This window comes from Bufo bufo, chromosome 7, assembly GCF_905171765.1.
Source record: "Bufo bufo chromosome 7, aBufBuf1.1, whole genome shotgun sequence".
NCBI lineage: Eukaryota > Metazoa > Chordata > Amphibia > Anura > Bufonidae > Bufo > Bufo bufo.
Window position 1 is genome coordinate 53475908 of NC_053395.1, and position 22468 is coordinate 53498375.

Sequence of the window (22468 nt, forward strand, 5' to 3'; positions counted from 1 at the left end):
TTCTATTGTGTACCACTTACTTGCATTGCATGTCATGCCGGATCTGTTTTGCTCCGCATCCAATGCTGGACAGAAAAACGCCGCTTGCTGCGGTTTTCTGTCCAGTATGGGAACACAACCAAATGGAAAAGAATGCATTCTGGTGCACTCCGTTCCCTTTAGTTCAGTTCTGTGCCCATTTACAATGAATAGGGACAAAACGGAAGCATTTTTTGCCGGTATTGAGATCCTCTGCCGGATATCAATACCGGAAAGAAAAAACGCAGAAGTGAACGTAGCTTAAGGGAGATGCACTCATCAAACTTCTAATACCTTGAAACTTTTGAACCTTAGAAAATTCTTTTCTCCCAACATAGTTTGTGTTTAGGGTATGAATACACGTAGAGTGTGCCAGGCAGCCAGGATGAAGCTGAGAACTACGTCAGTGTCCAGTTTGGCTGCATAGTTTTGCAGATAAAATATCTGTTCATGTGAATGGGACTGAGCTTGCAGCTCATTTCTGGGCGGCCGCTCAAGTTTGTGGCGATGTGCCAGTTCCAGCACACGGCTCCTTCAGACAGCTGATCGGGGATTTTCAGATGGCACCGTGTGCTGTCTGCATCCATATGTCCATTCCGTATCTCAGCAAAAAAGATTTTTGTGGACAAGAATAGGCATTGTTACAATTGGTCCGCAAAAGATAAATAAAACAAAAAACAGATGTAACACGGACGTCATCCGAATTTTTTGCGGATCCACATTTTGCGAACCGCAAAATACATATGGTCATGTGAATGAACCCTAACCACGATTTGGAAAAGGTACCTATCTGAGTCAATATGGCAGTGCTGCAATACCACACCCAGACCATGGACAGGAGCAGTACTGTGGAAAGGGGCTCATGCACACAAACGTGTGTCGCAAACAGCGGGTCCGTAATATGCGGGCACTGGCCGTTTGTGCACTGCATCACGGATATAGACCCATTCTCTTGAATCCATCCACATTCCAGAAGGTGGATTTTTTTGCAGTGTGGACAGATCATGGACCCATTCAAGATTAATGGGTCTGCATCACTCTGCGCCTGCCACACGGACAGTGCCCGTGCATTGGGGACTTCAATTTGCGGTCCCCAATGCATGGATTGTGTGCATGAGCCCTTAGTAAAATAAACTAGCTAAAAATGATTGTGGGTTATGAAATTTTTTTGCTGAAAAATATATGAAATAGGTCACATTAACCTTCATTTATTTGATTTGGAGTATTGCAACACTGAGGTTCTGGGCATCTCCATGGGTCATGTATGCAAGGACTCTTCCCATGAAGATAGGAGGCAATGCAAGTCAATGCCTTCTCTGTAGAGTGCTGCTAAACATGTTGGTGATATACATATATGACGGGCAACAGAGCAGGGCCCTGTTAATGTCAGTGAGCATAGCGTGCACCGCATATAAACATCAGGGGAGCTTCACTCTGTAAATCCTGGGAAGCTCCCACTGACGCGTTTCACCAAGATACAAATACTTTCCCACCCGCTCCAGCCTTTTTATCTTATACAGACAGGAAACCCTGAAGGCCACTTTTTGTCTATAAATAGGAGTCGGACAAAAACATAGACAAGGTTCAGATCTTCCAATTGTATTTTTTTCTGTAGGTCCAAATACAAGTTTTGGCCTAGAAGCACTTATAAAAAAAAATACTGAACAAAGTACTGCCATGTAAAAAAGTGTCCTCCCATTCACCTGCTTATAAGTAAAAAAAACAATTCAATGGGAAGGGGATGGGGGAGAAGTGAAGGAAAATACTTAATTTAATTGACTCCTCCCAAGAGGATACATAGCAGGATGGCTGCACACACGGAAAAATTCTAAAAACATGAGAAAACAGCTCAGGTTTACCTGTAGTCTTTTGATCAATACTGCAAACACAGTCATAAACGGCAGGTTTAAAATAAATACTGCGACTCCTACAAATACAGCGACACCGAGCGTCTGAAAAGAAGACGTTAACAATCAGAGAAAATTATTTCAAATATCAGAAATGTCATTTTATATATAGAGTATGGGTCTTTTCACATGGACAGAATTCAGGCGAAAAGCCATATAGCCATTTAGAATAATGGGAAAAAACCCTTTAAAGATATCATTAAAAATTTTGTATAGCCACTGAGTTATTCAATAAAATTTATCTGTATAGCGTCAACTGCTGTTTGTTCTTTTTATTATTTCTGTGACCTCCTCACTGAGAAGGCCGCACATGCTCAGTTTCATCCTTTAACTGGCTCCTGAGCTGTGATAGGGAGAGCATGGACACGCCCCCTAAGCTGCAGCAAAAAAAGACACTCCCCTTAAGCTGTCAGCTTGATATAAATCTAGCAGAGAAATGAATGGGGAGATCTCTGGATCCATGTGAGGTACAGGGCTGGTTCTAGCTTTGTTAGAAGAGATTGTCATGTACTATATAATGTCTGATTTTAATTTTTTACATTAGTCATGGGATAACTACTTTAAGTCAGTTAAGGGCGTGGATCCAACATTGCATTGTTCGGCATACTTTCTTTATCAAGCTAAAAGGTAGGCACACACATCCAGACAAATATACGTAACCCATATGTATTTGTCTCAAAGCGATTATTACTGGTTCTTGGAGTGAAGTAGCAGATAACGTCCTGCCACTATCGACACCGCTATTTGTTAATTCATATTCTTATGAACTATGGTCTGATTCTCCACTATTCAGTCACCTCAGCAGCCCCTTGTAAAAACATTAACGACACTGGAAAATTAGGAACAAAGGGCAACCTGTTGTACTGCATTCCAGGCATCTTCTGGCTGGGACACCTTCACGCTCCATTGTGCTGCACTCCGAAATCTGATGCATTTATAGGCTTCTCTTACCTGTATTTTCTGGCAGTGTATAGCAAAACTTGTCCATTCACTTAACCATTTGTAGTATTTGTATGTCTTCAGAGGTATACACAGATTTCATAGGACTGCATAGAAAAGCTTAGTTATAGGACCCCACCAGTGAGATTTAGAAGTTATTGATCACTGTAGGAGCTCTGTCAAAGAGGTTGTGCAGCGCTATGATATTGATGACCTATCCTTAGGTTCAACTCTCAAGACCCCTGTTGATCAGCTGTGAGAGCGCTGCACCTGTCACGGATGAAGTTGCAGATAGCTGGAACTTATAAATAAACGAACGACTTGCTTGATCCCAAACTATAGGAGCATATAGGTGAGCCCTATAAAACCCTAAGAGCTCTCCTTGACTGCTATGCACATGCAAGGGTCTCAATGGTAGATGATTGCATGCCCACGTACCTAACACTGTGTGACACCTGAAAACCCTATAATAGTGAGGGGACACGACCACCGGCTCCCTGAACTTAATACGGACGGAGTCAGGGTCACCTAGAATCAAGCCAGCAAGGAAACACAATAAAGGAAAAGACTTATCTGAGCAAACAGCAGCAGCAGCCTCCAGCAGTGAACACTTCATCCAGGAAGTAGTATAAACCGCAAAGTAAGGCAGTATGGGAGGGAATATAAAGGAAGACGATTAGTCTAAATAAGTGACACCTGGCAGAAGGAAAGAAGATGACAAAGTGAAACCAAAACAAAGAACGTCATATAAGAGGTAGAGAAGAACGTCTGCCAGACCTTCTCACAGAACTGGCGGTGACAGTACCCCTCCCTCTACGGGTGGACTCCGGACACTCAGAGCCCACCTTCTCAGGATGAGACCTATGGAAAGCCCTGATGAGACGAGTGGCCTTAATGTCCGCCACTGGGACCCACATCCTCTCCTCAGGACCATAACCCTCCCAATGAACAAGGTACTGAAGAGAACCGCGGATAATGCGAGAATCCACAATCCTAGAGACCTGAAATTCAAGATTACCATCAACAAAAATCGGAGGAGGAGGCAAAGAGGAGGGTACAGTGGGTTGGACATAAGGTTTTAATAGGGACCTGTGAAAAACATTATGGATCTTCCAAGTCTGAGGAAGATCAAGACGGAAGGCAACGGGATTGATGACGGACAAGATCTTGTAAGGCCCAATAAACTTAGGACCCAACTTCCAGGAGGGAACCTTCAGTTTGATATTCTTTGTAGACAACCACACCAGATCACCCACATTCAGGTCCGGACCAGGCACACGTCTCTTATCCGCCACACGCTTATATCTCTCACTCATACTCTTCAGATTACACTGAATCTTTTGCCAAATAAATGACAAAGACGAGGAAAATCTCTCCTCATCAGGTAAACCAGAAGACCCCTCTCCAGAGAATGTCCCAAACTGCGGATGAAACCCATATGCACCATAAAATGGTGACTTATCAGAGGACTCCTGGCGACGGTTATTTAAAGCAAACTCAGCAAGGGACAAAAAAGAACACCAATCCTCCTGATTCTCCGCCACAAAACGTGCAGATATGTCTCCAGATTCTGACGCGTTCGGTCTGACCATTCGACTGTGGGTGAAAAGCAGAAGAAAACGACAACCGAACCCCCAAGCGAGAACAGAAGGCCTACCAGAATCTAGAAACAAATTGCGTGCCCCTATCAGAAACGATGTCTGAAGTAATGCCATGCAATTTAACAATGTAATCAACAAACGCTTGCGCCAGCGTCTTAGCATTGGGTAACCCAGGAAAGGGAATGAAATGCACCATTTTGCTAAAACGGTCCACTACCACCAGAATCACAGTCTTCTCCGAGGAACGAGGCAGGTCCGTAATGAAGTCCATGGACAGATGCGTCCAAGGACGGGAAGGAATGGGTAACGGGAGGAGAGAACCCGATGGCCGTGAATGAGGGACCTTGGCACGAGCGCAGGTCTCGCAGGCTGCCACAAAACCCTCAACCGTCTTACGAAGAGCCGGCCACCAGAATCTCCGAGCAATGAGATCCACTGTGGCTCTACTCCCCGGGTGCCCAGCAAGGACAGTATCGTGGTGCTCCTTAAAAACCTTGTGTCGTAAAGCGAGAGGCACAAACAACCTCCCAGGAGGACAAAGATCAGGAGCCTCTGCCTGGGCTGCCTGAACCTCTGCCTCCAAATCAGGATAAAGAGCAGAGACGACCACCCCTTCAGCCAAAATGGGACCCAGGTCTTCAAAGTTCCCCCCTCCCGGAAAACAACGTGACAGGGCATCCGGCTTCACATTTTTTATTCCAGGGCGGAATGGAACAACAAAATTAAACCTAGAAAAGAACAAAGACCATCTGGCCTGTCTCGGGTTCAGACGCTTGGCCGATTCCAAGTAGGCCAGATTCTTATGGTCGGTAAACACGGTAATAGGGTGTCTGGCTCCCTCTAACCAATGGCGCCATTCCTCAAAAGCTAATTTGATGGCCAACAACTCCCTATCTCCCTCATCGTAATTTCTCTCTGCAGAGGAGAGTTTCCTTGAGAAAAAGGCACACAGTCGCCATTTGGCAGGAGAGGGACCCTGAGATAAGACCACACCCACCTCAGAAGCATCCACCTCAACAATAAAAGGTAGCGAGACATCAGGTTGTACCAAAATGGGAGCGGAAGCAAAACTCTCTTTGATAGTAGAAAAGGCTTTAAGCGCATCTACCGACCACGAGGAAAAATCCACCCCCTTTTTAGTCATATCAGTGAGTGGCTTAACAACAGAGGAATAATTCAAAATGAACTTTCTGTAATAATTGGCAAAACCCAAAAACCGTATCAGCGCCTTCTGATTCTCAGGAAGCTCCCAATCAAGCACAGCACGAACCTTCTCAGGGTCCATCCGAAAAGCAGAAGCGGAGAGAAGAAAACCAAGAAATTGAATCTCCAGAACCGCAAACACACATTTTTACAGTTTAGCGTACAATTTATTCTCCCGCAGAAACAGCAAGACCTGACATAGGTGGTCCCGATGAGTCTTGAAATCAGGAGGAAAAAAATCTAAATGTCATCTAGATACACCAGTACAAATTTCCCCATTAAATGATAAAAAAATGCTGTTCACAAAAGGTTGGAAGACGGCCGGAGCATTAATCAAACCAAAGGGCATAACCAAATTCTCGAAATGACCCTCAGGGGTATTGAAGGCCATCTTCCATTCGTCCCCTTCCCTGACCCTGACTAGGTTGTATGCCCCTCTTAAATCCAACTTAGAAAAAACTTTAGCCCCAACAATCTGGTTAAACAGGTCCGGGATCAGAGGAAGCTGATATGGGTCACAAATCGTGATACGGTTCAGCTCCCTGAAATCCAGACAAGGTCTTAAAGAAGCATCTTTTTTCTTAACTTTTTTCTCAGGCTCTCAGAGATATAAGTACGCATAGCAACTCTTTCAGGTTGGGAGAGATTGTATAATCGCAATTTTGGCAGCTTGGCGCCTGGGATGAGATTAATAGGGCAGTCGTACTCCAGGTGAGGGGGCAACTCCTGGACACCACTCTCGGAAAACACATCTGAAAATTCAGAGAGAAAAGATGGCACAGTCTTGGAAGAAACCTCTGAAAGAGACGCCGTGAGGCAATTCTCTCTGCAAAACTCACTCCAACCATTTATTTGCCTCCTTGCCAATCAATGGTGGGGTTATGTTTAGTGAGCCAGGGTAGCCCCAACACTAGAGGAGTAGGTAATCCGCTTAGGACGAAACATGACATATCCTCAACATGAGCGTCACCCACAGTCAAACGGATATTGTGAACTATGCCCTTTAACAATCTTTGAGAAAGTGGAGCGGAATCGATAGTAAAAACAGGTATATCCTTTTCCAAAGTGCATACCTGGAAACCATGCGTTGTTGCAAATTGATTATCAATGAGATTGACAGCTGCTCCACTATCTACAAAAATCTCACAAACAATGTTCTTGCTGTCTAGCGCCACCCTGGCAGGTAGGAGAAAACGGGAACTACAAGCAAACGGCAAACCTTCAATTTCCACATCAACCTTGCCAATAGTAGCAAATGGAAAGTTTTTAGAGTTTTTTTTTTTTTTTTATTACCCTCAGAAAACTCCATGAATCTCCTAGAGGGGCAAACATTAGCCAAATGATTTATACCTACACAACAGAAACAAACCCTCCTCTGAGAGCTGAATCATCTACTATCAGAGGCAAGCAAACCCAGCTGCATGGCCTCCTCCTCAGAGGAGATTGAGACAGACTGAGACCCCTGCGCACTGAATGAGACAGCCCCACTGTCCTTGGGCTGAATATGACAGGAAAGAGTAGTCTCCGCTCTCTCTCTAAGACGCCTGTCAATACGAACAGCTAGAGACATGGCAGACTCTAATGACGCTGGTCTCTCATGAAAAGCAAATGCATCTTTCAATCTTTCTGAAAGACCATGGCAAAATTGACTTCGGAGTGCAGCATCATTCCAACCAGTATCAGCTGCCCATTTCCGAAATTCAGAACAATATATCTCTGCGGACTGTTTACCCTGGCATAAAAGATGCAGTTTAGATTCAGCCAGAGCAATACGATCCGGGTCATCATATATCTGACCCAGGGCTACAAAAAATTCCTCCGCCGATCGGAGGGGCCGTGCCCCCACTGGCAGCGAAAAGGCCCAAGACTGAGCGTTATCCCTGAGCAGCGAGATGATGATCCCCACCCTCTGCTCCTCATCACCAGAGGAATGGATAAGTAGGCGAAAATGGAGTTTGCAAGCCTCTCTAAAGCGAACAAAATTCTCACTACCCCCGGAGAACATATCCCTAAGCGAGATCTTAGGCTCAGAACAAACTCCATGAACGCCAGCAGAACCGGTCACCTGAAACTGAGACACAGTTTTACGGAGATCTGCTACCTCCAGCGAAAGACCTTGCATGCGGTCAATCAAGGCTGAAACCGGATCCATACTTAAGACGGTAATGGCGGTTTATAATGTCACGGATGAAGTTGCAGATAGCTGGAACTTATAAATAAACGACCGACTGGCTTGATCCCAAACTAAGGAGCATATAGGTGAGCCCTATAAAACCCTAAGAGCTCTCCCTGACTGCTATGCACATGCAAGGGTCTCAATGGTAGACGATTGCATGCCCACGTACCTAACACTGTGTGACACCTGAAAACCCTATAATAGTGAGGGGACACGACCACCGGCTCACTGCACTTAATACGGACGGAGTCAGGGTCATCTAGAATCAAGCCAGCAAGGAAACACAATAAAGGAAAAGACTTATCTGAGCAAACAGCAGCAGCAGCCTCCAGCAGTGAACACTTCATCCAGGAAGTAGTATAAACCGCAAAGTGAGGCAGTATGGGAGGGAATATAAAGGCGATTAGTCTATATAAGTGACACCAGGCAGAAGGAAAGGAGATGACAAAGTGAAACCAAAACAAAGAACGTCATACAAGAGGTAGAGAAGAACGTCTGCCAGACCTTCTCACAGAACTGGCGGTGACAGCACCGTCTTCAGTTTTACCTGCACGCCATCTCTTTTGTATCGGCAGTGCAGTGTAACTACAATTACTCATCCTGTTCAATTGAATGGGACGAGCAGCTGAAATTACACTGCAACGCCGATACAAGCTAAACAGCATGCAGTTAAGCAGTGAAGAGCACGCAGTGCTCGTACAAGCACCGTGGCCCATTCGAACAGCTGATCGGTGGGGGTACCGAAAGTCAGACCCCCACTGTTCTGATAGTGATCACCTAATCTGAGAACAGGTCATCAATATCGCAGCACCATACAAACCCTTTAATACTGATGCACAATGTGAGAGGTTCTTCACTGTGCAGCATATAACAGATGTATCAGTAGGGTACATATCCAGTTAATTAATCTCCTATTCCAATGCATTTCTAAGTAGAACAGTGGAGGATTCTTTACTAAAAAAAATAAAAATAAAAATCTTCAGGCTCATTTATTAATCTAAAGTTAGGCATATTTCAGGCACAATGGTTAGTTGCACTGCAATCTGCGACTTCTCCCCACTCACACCAGGTCTAAAATTATGGGCTTGGAAGGGTCTAAGGCGTAGAAAAAGCTGTCCTACATTGAGAACTGGCGGAGGATCTGCCGAAGCTATGAAGAGTCCTGCACCTCTTCATAACTTCGGCGGATCCAGAGCATGGGGTTTATTAAGACCAGTGTCTAAAACGCCGGTCTTAATAAATGTGCCCTCTTGGCTCCACCTCACCCATTTTACCCCTTTTCTACGTTGGAAAAAGTAGAAATGCTTTAAAAATATAGTGCTCAATCTGAACACCACATTTCTGAATGCATTTAAACATTGATAACAAACAACATGAAGAAACTGGCAGCCACCACTTGAGGTAGCTCTGCGTATATGAATTTATACAAGTACTTCAGAACACAATCAAAGCGGTACAAAAAATCTCTTTACACTGTGCACTCCTTCTGGTGGTGAATCCATGTCAGGAAGACCTTAAGTAAAGGTGGTCTGCTTCCATGGTGAGTACATGACTGTCTTGAATTCCTGGCACAGATTTTGAGCAACTAGCAGTAATTGATTCCATATCACCATGGATAAGACCGGTTATGGACCACATGTTATCCTAACCAAGTTGGCCAGGAGATGGTCCTCACAGTTATATAGTGACATGGCAAACACTGATGGGAACATGTCTCATTAGTGTGCATAGTAGACCTAACTCACCTGCCACAGGAAATACATAGCAAAAATTATTGTAATTGGTGCCGACCAGACATAGTTTAAGCACGTGGCCAAGTCCATGAGCTTCTGCACATCTGTGGAGATCAGGTTCACAATTTCACCAGCCGAGGAATTTTTTCGTCCAGCATTGGAAATGACTAAGGCCTTTACAATAAGGAACAGATAATATTAACCATTGTAAAAGGAGAAATAAATAAAGGGGCTGTTTGGCGCTAGTATACTGATGACTTATCCTCAGGTTATCAATATCAGATTGGCGGGGGTCTGACTCCCCGCTGATCAGCTGTTTGAAGAAGTTGTGGAGCTCATGCGAGAGCTGCGGCCTCTTCACTGTTTAACCAACTTGTAGCTGCAGTGCACTGTAATTACAACTGCTTGTCCCATTGAGGTGAGCAGTTGTAATTACGCTGCACCGCAGCTAGATGGCATGCAGTTAAACAACTAGCACGAGCACTGCAGCCAATTCAAACAGCGGATCGGAAGAGAGTCTGACCCCCCCCCCCCCCCCCGCCAATCTGGCTGGCATTGATAACCTATCCTGAGGAAAGGTCATCAATATACAAGCACTCCACAATCTCTTTAAACAAATAACAAAAATATTCACAGTCAACAGCAGGGGAGTTTTTTTTATTTCGCCATGTCTTTAGTAAATTTTCTGAATATATAACCCCAGTAAAATTTGCTTAGTTGCCATAAATTATCATATTATATGGCACGGTTTGCTCTGTAGGGGTTCATCGGCTACAGGTCATTTATGGTATACCAAATCAGTAAGTCGATAATTTCATCCACTAGGTAAACATTTTTAATGCAAATTATTTTTGTTATTTTCTGCTTCAGAAGTTTACAGAGAACCTGTCAAAAATGCTGTGCAATCTGCAGGTGGCATGTTATAGAGCGGGAGGAGCTGAGCAGATTGAAATATATTGTTTGGTGGGAAAACATTCAGCAAAACCTGTAATTTATACATTAAAATCACTTCTGTTTCTGACTTCATTGTTCAGTGTTATCAGCGATTGACAGCATTCCCTGTGTGTGTATAGAGAGCTACAGCTACAGAACAATGAAACCAGGAATGGCAGAGATGTAAAGGAGTGCTCCATGTCATTGATTATATTTAAATAAAGTACCTGTAATGAAAAAATTCTGTTTCTATTCTGCCCTATTTACGATTTATGGTGCTCAGGTTCATTTCTTTGTTTTGTTTTTTATTGGTTTCCATGATAGTCCTACAGTGGTGGCTGCGTTTGCAGAGATGCTCCTGCTCGATTTCTGATGAGCTTGGCAGGGTTCTCTGGAGAGCATGCTCAGTATTTCCTGGACCAGCCACTTGACTCAATAAAGTGAATAGGACAAGGCATGTGAGATTGCCAGAGAGAAGTCTTATTCAGCTGCCACAAGGAAAGCTTAGGATTCATTTTATTTATAAGCATGCAGTATGTCTAAAGAACAAAGCGGCCTACAGTAGCGCAACCCTCCAGAAGTTGGGCTGCACCTGTATACAAGATGACATGGAATGCCTGTCACGACACAGGAGACAGCAGACGCAGCTCGGGAGGAGGCTTTAGCTATAGCTAAAGGAATAATCATATTCAATACAGTATATTTTGAATGCTGACAACTTCTCACAACCACAGTTTCTGCTGCCACAATCAGTAGAGAAGGAGGCACCACATGCATCTTTGAAGAAGGCTGTCCAGAATACCAGCGTTGCCTCAACTCTAGCTGTCGACCATCTAAAAAGGCACTGAGGAGACTACACCACCAGCACTCCTATACCTTCAGCTAACTAGCATCGAGCCTCCCAACATTGCAGCTGGTCAGTTCCTTCCACCTCAAACTGTGGTCCGCGCTTTTTCAGTGCTGCTCAGTGAAGGTGAAGCATCGCTGGTATCTTGGGCAGCCGTCTTCCCTAGCTGCATGAGAGGTCTCCTGCTGTATTGTTGGTGGCAGCAGAAACAGTAGTTGTGTTAAAGGGGTTGCCAACTTTTTTTTATATTGCTAACCTATTATCAGGATAGGTCATCAATATCAAATCAGCGGGGGTCCGACACCCGGCACCAATACCGATCAGCTGCTTGTACGAGCGCTGCCTTTTCTTCTCTGTTTACCTGCTCGTCTTTGCATCCTCTGTCCCATTCACTTCTACGAGATGGCTCTGTAGTATTCACTTGAACAGACGGGGCCATCCCAAAGAAGTGAATAGGATGACTGAGATGTAATTACACTGCTCACCTCTGCAGTTGCAACGTCGACTAGGTAAACAATGAAGAGAAGGAGAAGCTTGTACGAGCACTGCTTTCTCTTCAAACAGCTGAACGGCCAGGGTGCCAGAAGTCGGGCCGCACCGATCTAATATTATTGACCTATCCAGAGGATAGGCCATCAATATAAATAAAGTGGACAACACCTTTAAGTCTGTCCTAATAGTTATTGAATAGGACTATTCCTATTGATACAAGGTAGCGTCAACGGTATCCTGGCCAGCCTCCTCCCGAGCTGCATGTGGTGCCCCTTTGACTTGCCACCATATGATAAGCATTCTCTATCATCACTGCAGCTCTGGTAGTCGTGGAAAGTCTATGAATAGTAATTCTGATATGTAGCAGTATGTATAGCTTATCAATATGGAATGCAATAGTCTCCTCTGTGCTTTATATGGTAACGCTCATGCTTGTCACCTATTAGACAGGCTCGGCACCATCCACTAAAGCAGACAAGCTGGAGAACAAGAACCTCCAAGAAAAAGGGGAGATGAGGATACTCCTTTAAAGGGAGCGTGTCATCAGAAAATGACCTATTGTTTAAAGAGGACCTGTCACCTCTCCTGACATGTCTGTTGTAGGAACTACTTGCATTCCCCATGTAATAACAATTCTGGAGCATCTACTCTTATTGCTGTAGGTTGTGCTATTCCCCTGTTATTTCTGCTAGAAGTTTATGAATGGATTGCCAGCAGCTTGCAGTAAAGGTACAGATGGGTGTTACCAGCTGGGGGTTGTGTCCCTGCATAGTCTGCAGCACAGACTGGACAGAGTTAGACAAACCTACAACTGGTAACACCCAGCAGTACCTTGACTGCAGACTGCTGGCAATTTACTTGTAAACTTCTAGCAGGAATAATTCAGGAATGGTACAACACGGAGTCATAAGAAAAGAATCTCTAGAATTATTATATGGGGAAAACAAGTAGTTACTAAAACAGACATGTCATTAGAGGTGACAGGTCCTCTTTAAAACACATTTTTTAAAGTTTTTTTGTGATTTAAAAAAAAAATTGTCATGTCACTAAATCCATATTTAAAGGGGTTATCCAATATTAGAAAAGCATGGCTGCTTGCTCCTAGAAACAGCACCGCACCTGTCCATCGGTTGTGTCGGGTATAGCAGCTCATCTCTACTGAAGAAAATGGGGCTGAGCTGCAATACCACACACAACCTATGGAAAGATGTGGTGCTGTTTATGGAAGAGTCCTGGACAACCCCTTAAAAAAAAAAAAAAAAAATCTGCAGTTTTCACACTGGCCACTAGGCCTACAATATGTCAAGACTTCCTGTCTCTTCAGAGCAGCCACATGGGCCATTGACACAATGGACAGGAGCTGACCCCATTGACTTATGTGAGAGCATTTTCTAGGAATGCTCTGTGTCCAGTACAGAGGTCAGGAGGGTGTAGATAAGCTGTGAGATCACCTATTGTGAATGTTGGATCCTGTGATATCTATAGAGGTATATCACCTCTATAGATATCACAGGATCCAACATTCACAATAGGTGATCTCACAGCTTATCTACACCCTCCTGACCTCTGTACAGGACACAGAGCATTCCTAGAAAATGCTCTCACATAAGTCAATGGGGTCAGCTGTCATTGTAATTCTGTCTGTAATGATAACGAGAGGGATACTGAAAAGTTACCTGTACAGCAGCGGTGGGGAACCATTTTGCTGCCAAGGGCCATTTGGATATTTGTAACATCATTCGGGGGCCATACAAAATTCTCAATAAAAATTTTTTACTGCTGTATTTGGTCAAACATATAATTGACTTAGGGATAAGTTACAGAAATTGCACTTCAATTAAAATAATCTAGAGGGCTGTATTTTTGCAGCACAAAATAGCGCCTGCACTATATATATACAGTATATTACATACAATACAGGCGCCATATTGACCACACATAGCAGTCTAATTTTTAAGTTCAGAATGTTACTTATTTGACATTAATGGCAGGAAGCTAAACCCAGGGGGTCCAGAGAGGGGTTCACCCAGCTTTCACTCTCCCTGCCTCTTTCTTCGCAACTGTCCCTGCCTTTGTCCCTTTCTCAGCAAAATATCTGCCCCCACCTCCATCAGCCTGAAATCAGCCTCCTATCAGACCCCCCAGGCCTACATCAGCCTCAGATCAGACTCCCATCAGACCTCTAAGCCTCAGATTAGACCCCAATCAGACCCTTCCTAGCTTCAGATCAGACTCCCATCAGACCCCCAGCCTCAGACCAGACCCGGATCAGACGCCCAGCCTCAGATCAGCCCCCATCAGACCCCCCAGGGTCAGATCAGCCCCTATAAGACCTTCATAATACCCTCCCTAGCCTCAGATCAGCCCCCATCAGACCCTCCCCAGCCTCAGATCAGCCCCCATCAGCCCCCCTAGTCTCAGATCAGACCCCTATCAAACCCCAGCCTCAGATCAGACACCCCCGCCTCAGATCAGACCCTCCCAAGCCTCAGATCAGACCCCCATCAGACCCTCCCCACCCTCCTTTAGCCTCAGATCAGCCCCAATCAGACATCAGATCAGATACTGTATTTAAGATAAACAAATAAACTTACCTCTCCAGGTCCGTACGGCGCTGCCTCTTGGCAGATTCACTTACCCTCCCTGTTCTTCTTCCTGCCGCACTATATTGTCACCTCACACCGCACAGCGTCAGGTCATAGTGCACGTCTACGTGCACTGCGTCCTGACGCTGGATGTGTCAGGACACAGTGTGGGGCTGAAAGAAGACCAGGGAAGGTGAGGACAGCCAGTGCAGTGCTGTTCTCACCTTCCTGTGCCTCCCGTATGCTAATGACCGCTTCCATAATGGAAGGGGTCATAAGCATTTTCACATTATGTTCTGGCAGGGGGCCGGGGGCCACATGAAATGATACCGTGGGCCGCATACGGCCCTCGGGCCAGAGGTTCCCCACCCCTGCTGTACAGAATAGGAAATCATGACGTATTATTATATCTAATGGCCAGTGTCAAAAATTGTAGGATTACATACTTTTTTTGTGTGGAAATATAGACATGGAAAAAAACCATATATATTATGTTTAACATAAAAATTAGATTTAAATAATGGGTCATTTTCTTCCCTTTAAATGTATATATTACACGTTATACTAAGTATTTGCCCTTAAACTACACATCAGTCTGTTGGGCTTCTGCTCTATGACATTATGCCTGCAGATTGCATTGTATTTTGGTGACAGGTCCTCTTTAACGATAATTCATTTCTCTTTAGGCTAGGTTCACACCTGAGCGTTTTACAGCGCGTTCCTACTCACTGTTAAACGCTCAACAGGCAAGAACCAATGTTTCCCTATAGGCATGGTTCTAACCTGAGCGTTTTACAGCGCGTACGAACGCGCTGTAAAACGCCCTATGCCCCAAGAAGTACAGGAGCTTCTTTGGGGCGTATTGTCGCGCGTTCCCACCTAAATGGGCGTTTCTTGTTTGCTCATTATAAAAACGTGCGTACGTACGCGCGTTTCGTCCTTGACAACTGACCACTCCTAGGTAACCAGTAGGGCTGCACGATATATCGTGATATGGCGATTTTGCCGACCCGAAAATGCTGCGATTATATATGAAGGGGCCCCGTGCACATAACTGGCTTTGTGTGTAAAGTATTTTACTACTGTCTGAAACAAGCTCTCTCCTATTGATAAAATGGGCAGCCTCTGTACTCACTTTCACTATGAATGCACTGCAGCGAGCGTCAGCGAGCTGGCCGGCCGGCGCGTGACTGACGTTACTTAGTAACGCTCCGGCTTCCTGAATTAAGTGGGAGGACCGTTACTAAGTGACGTCAGTCACGCGCCGGCCGGCCCGCTCGCTACCATGCATTCATAGTGAAAGTGAGTACAGAGGCTGGCTATTTTATCAATAGGGGAGAGCTTGTTTCAGACAGTAGTAAAATACTTTACACACAAAGCCAGTTATGTGCGCAGTTTAGGACACATGAGGGGACACATAGGGTCATGAGGGGGACCAGCATAAGATGCTATATGTGTGTCTTATGCTGGCCCCCCTCATGGCCCTATGTGTCATAGCACAGATCCCCCATAAGTGTCCTCCACAGATCCCCCATAAGTGTCCTCCACAGATCCCCCATAACACTGTCCTCCACAGATCCCCCATAACAGTGTCCTCCACAGATCCCCCATAACAGTGTCCTCCACAGATCCCCCATAACAGTGTCCGCCACAGATCCCCCATAACAGCGTCATCCACAGATCCCCCACATAACAGCGTCATCCAGAGATCCCCCACATAAGAGCGTCATCCACAGATCCCCCACATAACAGCGTCATCCACAGATCCCCCACATAACAGCGTCATCCACAGATCCCCCACATAACAGCGTCATCAACAGATCCCCCACATAACAGCGTCATCCACAGATCCCCCACATAACAGTGCATCATCCACAGATCCCCCACATAACAGTGCATCATCCACAGATCCCCCCAATAACAGTGCATCATCCACAGATCCCCCATAACAGTGCCATCCACAGATCCCCCATAACTATGTCATAGCTCCGCAGGAAGTCTCTTTTCATTGGACACCTCAAGGCAGTTTTTCTTTGGTTGCCTCTGTTGTCAATCACACAAACGTGCGTTTTACGAGGGTTTCCTAAATACAAAAATGCCCCAAAATACGACTCAAAAACGCCTGTAAAATGCGCATACCTAATACGCTCAGGTGTGAACCCAGCCTTAAGCTCTCTCTGCCCTTACAAGAGTGAACTGGTTAATATAAATGTACTATGTGGATTATAAAGTACTGTACCTTCTTGTAGACACTGCCCACTATTGCTGATCGGAGTCTCATTCCAATGACATAGCACTGATAGTCATGTTGGTGAAGGAAGAGGGACTGAAAACAAGGGCAAATCAGCAGGAGGACAGCAATCAAAAAGCTTTGCCAAGTTGGTGCCACAGAATTCTGCAAACGATCCAAGAGTAGCCTGATGAAAATTATTAAAAATAAATCATGCTTAGAGTAAAACCACTTGATAATAGTAATAATAACATGAGCATGTCAGCTCACTTACAATGTGGAACCCGATAACTCATTCTAATATTCCATTATTTCTAATATATACCCTCTGGAAGAAGTGGGGGATTTACTAAGCTTACTGTGCCAGAATTATGGTTTACTTTCTGCTTGGTACCACATTTATTACAGTGCCTTGATAAGGTATTGATACCCCTTGAACTTTTCCACAGTTTTCCACGTTATACCCACAAACCTAAATGTATTTTATTGGGATTTTATGTGATAGACCAACACAAAGTAGCAAGTATGTGTGAAGCGAAAAGAAAATGATGCATGGTTTTGAAAAAAAAATTATAAATAAAAAATCTGGAAAGTGTATCATGCATTTGTATTCAGCCTCCATGTACTTCGATACCCCTAAATAAAATCCAGAGTAACCAACTGCCTTCAGAAGTCACTTAATTAGTAAATAGAGTCCTCTGTGTGTAATTTATTCTCAGTATAACTACAGTTTCTGTGAAGGCCTCAGAGGTTTGTTTGAGAACATTAGTGATCAAACAGCATCATGAAAACTAAGGAACACACCAGACAGGTCAGGGATAAAGTTGTGGAGAAGTGTAAATCAGAGTTAGGTTATAAAAAAAAAAATCCCAACTGCAAGCCTACCATACCGTGGCCGTCCACCTAAACCGACAGCTCAGGCAAGGAAAGCGCTAATAAGAGAAGCAGCCAAGAGGCCCATGATTACTCTGGAGGAGCTGTCAACTATTAGGCTAGTGCAACACGACGACATGTGTATAGGGCAGATTACACTGCAACATGTGTCATGTGACAATTTTTATAATGATTGTCTATGGTGTCGCACTGAGGCATGCTGCAACTGCGAACGTTGCAGAAAAATCCATCTTAGATGTATTTTTTCTATATTGTCGTGTCGCTGTCGCAGCATGTCACATGTTGCAGCGCGACACCATAGACTATCGTTATAAAAATTGTCGCGCGAGACATGTACTCCACAAATCCGGCCATTATGGAAGAGTGGCAAGAAGAAAGCCATTTTTCAAAGCAAGCCACAAGAAGTCCCATTTGCCACAAGCCATGTAGGGGACACAGCAAACATATGAAAGAAGGTGCTCTTTTCAGATGAGACCAAAGTTGAACTTGTTGGCCTAAACGCAAAATGCTTTGTGTGGTGGAAAATGAAGGCTACTTTCACACTTGCGGCAGAGTGATCCGGCAAGCAGTTCCGTCGCAAATGCAAACGGACAGCATTTGTAGACGGATCCGGATGCGGATCAGTCTTACAAATGCATTGCAAGAACGGATCCGTCTCTCCGGATGTCATCCGGAGAAACGGATCCGTAACATTTTTTTATTCACATTTTTACCGGTCTGCGCATTGCAGATCCGGCATTGCAGTATTCTTAATGCTGTATCCGGCACTAATAAATTTCAATGTAAACTGATCCGGCATTACGGCAACTGATCCGGAATTTTGGACGGAGATAATACCACAGCATGCTGCGGTATTTCCTCCATCCAAAACACCGTTCAGTGACTGAACTGAAGACACCCTGATGCATCTTGAACGGATTTTTCTCCATTCAGAATGCATGGGGATAAAACTGATAAGTTATTTTCCGGTATTGAGCCCCTAGGACGGAACTCAGTGCCGGAAAAGTACCCTAACAGTGTGAAAGTACCCTAACACTGCAAATCACCCTGAACACACCATCTCCACCGTGAAACATGGTGTTGGCAGCATCATGCTGTGAGGATGCTTTTCTTCAGCTGAGACAGGTAAGCTGGTCAGAGGTGATGGGAAGATGGATGGAGCTAAATACAGGGCAATCCTGGAGGAAAACCTTCCAGCAGGACAACGACCAGAGCTACAATGGAATGGTTTAGAATCAGGCATGCTCAACCTGCGGCCCTCTAGCTTTTGCAAAACTACAACTCCCAGCATGCCCTAACAGCCTACAGCTATCAGTCTACAGCAGGGCATTGTGGGAGTTGTAGTTTAACAACAGCTGGAGGGCCGCATGTTGAGCATGCCTGGTTTAGACCAAAGCAAATTCAGGTGTTGGAATGGCCCAGCCCAGAGTCCAGATCTAAATCCCATTGAGAATGTTTTTATTAAGTTTTAAAGAGTACAACAAACTCCAAAGTGTAACAATTAAACAGACATCACACCATTGGGAGTAAATTCAGCGAACTCCGCTGGAACAAGACAATTTCGTGTTACAGGATAAAAAAGAACACATATGACATCTTTCCAGAGTTCTAGATATGACATACAAAAATACACCAACCACATTCAGTCCAGCTCACATCAGACATTCCCCCCCCCCCCCCCCTTCCCCAAGGACCTGAGAAGAATATGCTACCCATTCAAGGTATTACCGTATGAGCGTTGATCCACGGATCCCAGATTTTAAGGAAACAATCAGGGATACCCCTATGCTCATAAACAAGTTTATATAGTTCTAGATCACAGTTGACTAGTTGTATCCATTATTTGGTGGGAATTTTGGGAGCCTTCCAATTTGGAAGAATGGTTTTCCTTGCATAGTACAGAAGTAATCTGTACAATCGTCTACCGCATTTAGTGGGAATAACCTCGTTAACTAGCCCTAAAAGACTCGTCATTGGTGTGCATATGTCTGGAAACCAGTCTTAGGGATCTTTCACACAAGCGGATGCCGTGCGACGGTGCGAGTAACCTGCTGCGTGAAAGAGTGCCAAGCCCTGCTCTGGACATGATTGATAATGCTCCGTGCCTCTCTGTGAACTTTTTACTACAAAATCACAGTGAGATTAAGTTGCCACCGAGATTTTGTAGTAAAAAGATCACAGAGAGGCAGGGAGCATTATCAATCATGTTAATGCTCCGTGTCTCTGCTGTAGGGAGCGGGGCTTGGCAATCTTTCACGCAGCCGATTACCCGCACGGCATCCGCTTGTGTCCAAGAGCCCTTAGCATTTATATAGGCATGAACCTCCGTCCAGAAGCTCTGAATGAGTGGGCACTGCCACACCATATGGAAGAAACCACCCCTATCATGTCCACATCGTGTACACTGGGGACTAGCTAATTTACTCATCTGAAACAGTCTATTGGGCGTATAGTATACCCTGTGTAGCCATTTCAATTGTATAAGTTGGTCTCTAGCACTAACGACTGTGGATCTCCAGGTATAGCTAAGTTCCTTCATATGTGAGGTCTCCAAATCTATTATATCCTGTTTCCACCAAGTAAGGGATTTGTCAAGTGAAGAGTCCTGCTCAGCCATTAGAGTTGCATATAGTGTGGATACTGGCTTAGCCAGTTGAACCCGTCTCACCACCGCCTCCATAGGTCCAAACTCCAATCTCAGCGTCTCTTTGCTAAATTGAGTAGAGCAGGCGTGCCTAAGCTGAAAATATCTATACAGGCAGCGCTACGATATCTAAGTTATTTCTGGGGCCAAAATTCAAAATCAGGCAGAGAAAACAGTTCGGCCAATTCTTTATTCCTCCATAGTGGCACATACAGCGACCATCTCTCTCCACTATACTCCACTGCATGTACCCTCACCCATTTATTTCACGTCGCCACCATAGTAGGGGTATAATGATGTGCCGCATATGCTCCCCTCCTGTAGACTAGATTCGTTAGGGCCTCGTACGAGCCCACCAGAGCAGCCTCCATCACCACTGCCGGGTTACTAGCGGCTGCTCTGATCCACCACTCCGCCTAACTCAACTGTACTGCCGCATAGTAGACAGAGAGATTTGGCAACGCCAGGCCTCCCCGTACATAGGACACCTGGAGGGTATGTTTCGCTATCCTAGGACATAGTTTGCGTCACGGGGTGAACGTCCTCTCCATGAGGACAAAGTGTCTTTTTGGTAGCGCCAGTGGTGCCGCTCTATAGAGATATAACAACTTAGGGAGGAGGACCATTCTCCAATGCCTCTATTTTCCTGGCAATATATTCCATTGTGGGAACTACGTTAAGCTGATAAAACTTTGCAGCCTCCCTATGGATAACAATGCCTAAATACTTAAACTGCTGTACAACTTGAAGTTTAGAATGCAGTGAAATATGGACCTATTCATCTATTGCGCATAGGCTCGATTTAGTCCAATTTACCCGCAGTCCGGAGAAACTGCCAAATTTATCTACAGTATCCAAGAGGGCATTAAGAGAGCTTCCTGGGTTTGCCATATATACCAACATGCCATATGCATAAAGCGAAAGTTTCTCAGTTATACCCGCCACCTCCTAGCCTTCTATCAATGAGTTAGAAGAAATGAGCAAGGATAATGGCTCCCTTATCAGTGCAAAGAGCAGGGGGGAAAGAGGACATCCCTGCCTGGTGCCCCTGCCAAGGGGGAAGGGGTCAGACATATGTCCATTAACTTTAACCCTCGCTGTTAGGGACCTAGAAAGTATTTGCAACCAGCGGAAGAAGCACATCCGTTCAAGTGTGGCCCACATAAAGTTCCATTCTACCGAGTCGAATGCTTTTTCATTATCTAGTGACGCTAAAACCTCACCCCCCTATTATCATGCTGAATCTGGAGGTTGGTAAATAGACGTCTCAGGTTTATGTCCGTAGTTTTCCCCGGCATAAACCCCAACTGATCCCCACTACAGTTAGGATCACTTCCCTCAGCCGCAGTGCCAGTACCTTAAGCTAGAATGTTAACATCTAGATTTAGGAGTGAAATGGGTCTGTAGGAGCCACACTGGTCTGGAGGCTTCCACGGCTTATGTATGACCACAATGGTCGCCTCTGAAAAAGAAGGAGGTAAAGAACCATGCTCGGAGGCGTATTCATAGAGCTTCCGGAGTCTGGTGCTATGTTTCTTAGAGTGAAGTTTGTACCATTCAGCTGGGAAGCCATCCGGACAAGGAGCCTTTCGCACCATTAGAGATTTAATAGCCAGCTCAATTTCTGCCTCTGTATTCTGTGCCGCTAAGGCCTCCCCATCTTCTCGTCCAAGTGCAGGAGGTGGGATCCCAGCTAAGAAACGAGTTATAGTTGCCGGAGTACATGTAGTTTTATAGCATATAAGTTAGAATAATAGGAAGCAAATTGACGACATACATCTCATGGTTCAACCACTAGTTCGCCCTGGTCTGACACCACCCCAGCAACCACTGTATGGGGAGATTCTGAGCGAGCCAAGTAGGCCAATGCTCTACCATTTTTATCCCCATCTGAGAAAACCGTTTGCCGCTGGGCCAACAGCTTCTTCTGGGTATAGTCAGATGTAGGCAAAACAATTGCTGTGCAATCCCCTTGATTCTCATTACTTGGATCCCACAGAAACTCCTGCTCCCTGCTAAAGACTGCCTCCTCCAACTTAGTTCAAGTTATGTGCAGCTCTGTCCTGTGCGTCGCTATCGCGTGGATTAATGCACCCCTCATCACAGACTTAAAGGCATCCCATTCTAGTAGAGAGTTCAAAGACCCTTCATTCTCCGCCCAGTACTGTTCCATAACTTCGTAGTTATAACTTGCTTGCCACTGGGAGAACATCTAGCCACACTGGATTTAAACGCCACCATCTAGTGAAGGGGGGGGGGGCAGAGG

General features: G+C 45.0%; 1 protein-coding gene across 1 annotated transcript in view; it reads right to left on the bottom strand.

Annotated features, from left to right (window-relative positions):
* The window catches only part of LOC121007976 (multidrug resistance-associated protein 1-like), a 145211-nt gene that overhangs the window by 57296 nt on the left and 65447 nt on the right, over positions 1-22468 (bottom strand). Inside the window, exons 10-12 of the mRNA XM_040440245.1 lie at positions 16674-16851; positions 9590-9751; positions 1878-1970 (exon numbers count right to left, since the gene is read on the bottom strand). Of these exons, the coding sequence (XP_040296179.1) occupies positions 1878-1970; positions 9590-9751; positions 16674-16851 (433 nt within the window). The remainder of the gene's footprint in view (positions 1-1877; positions 1971-9589; positions 9752-16673; positions 16852-22468) is intronic.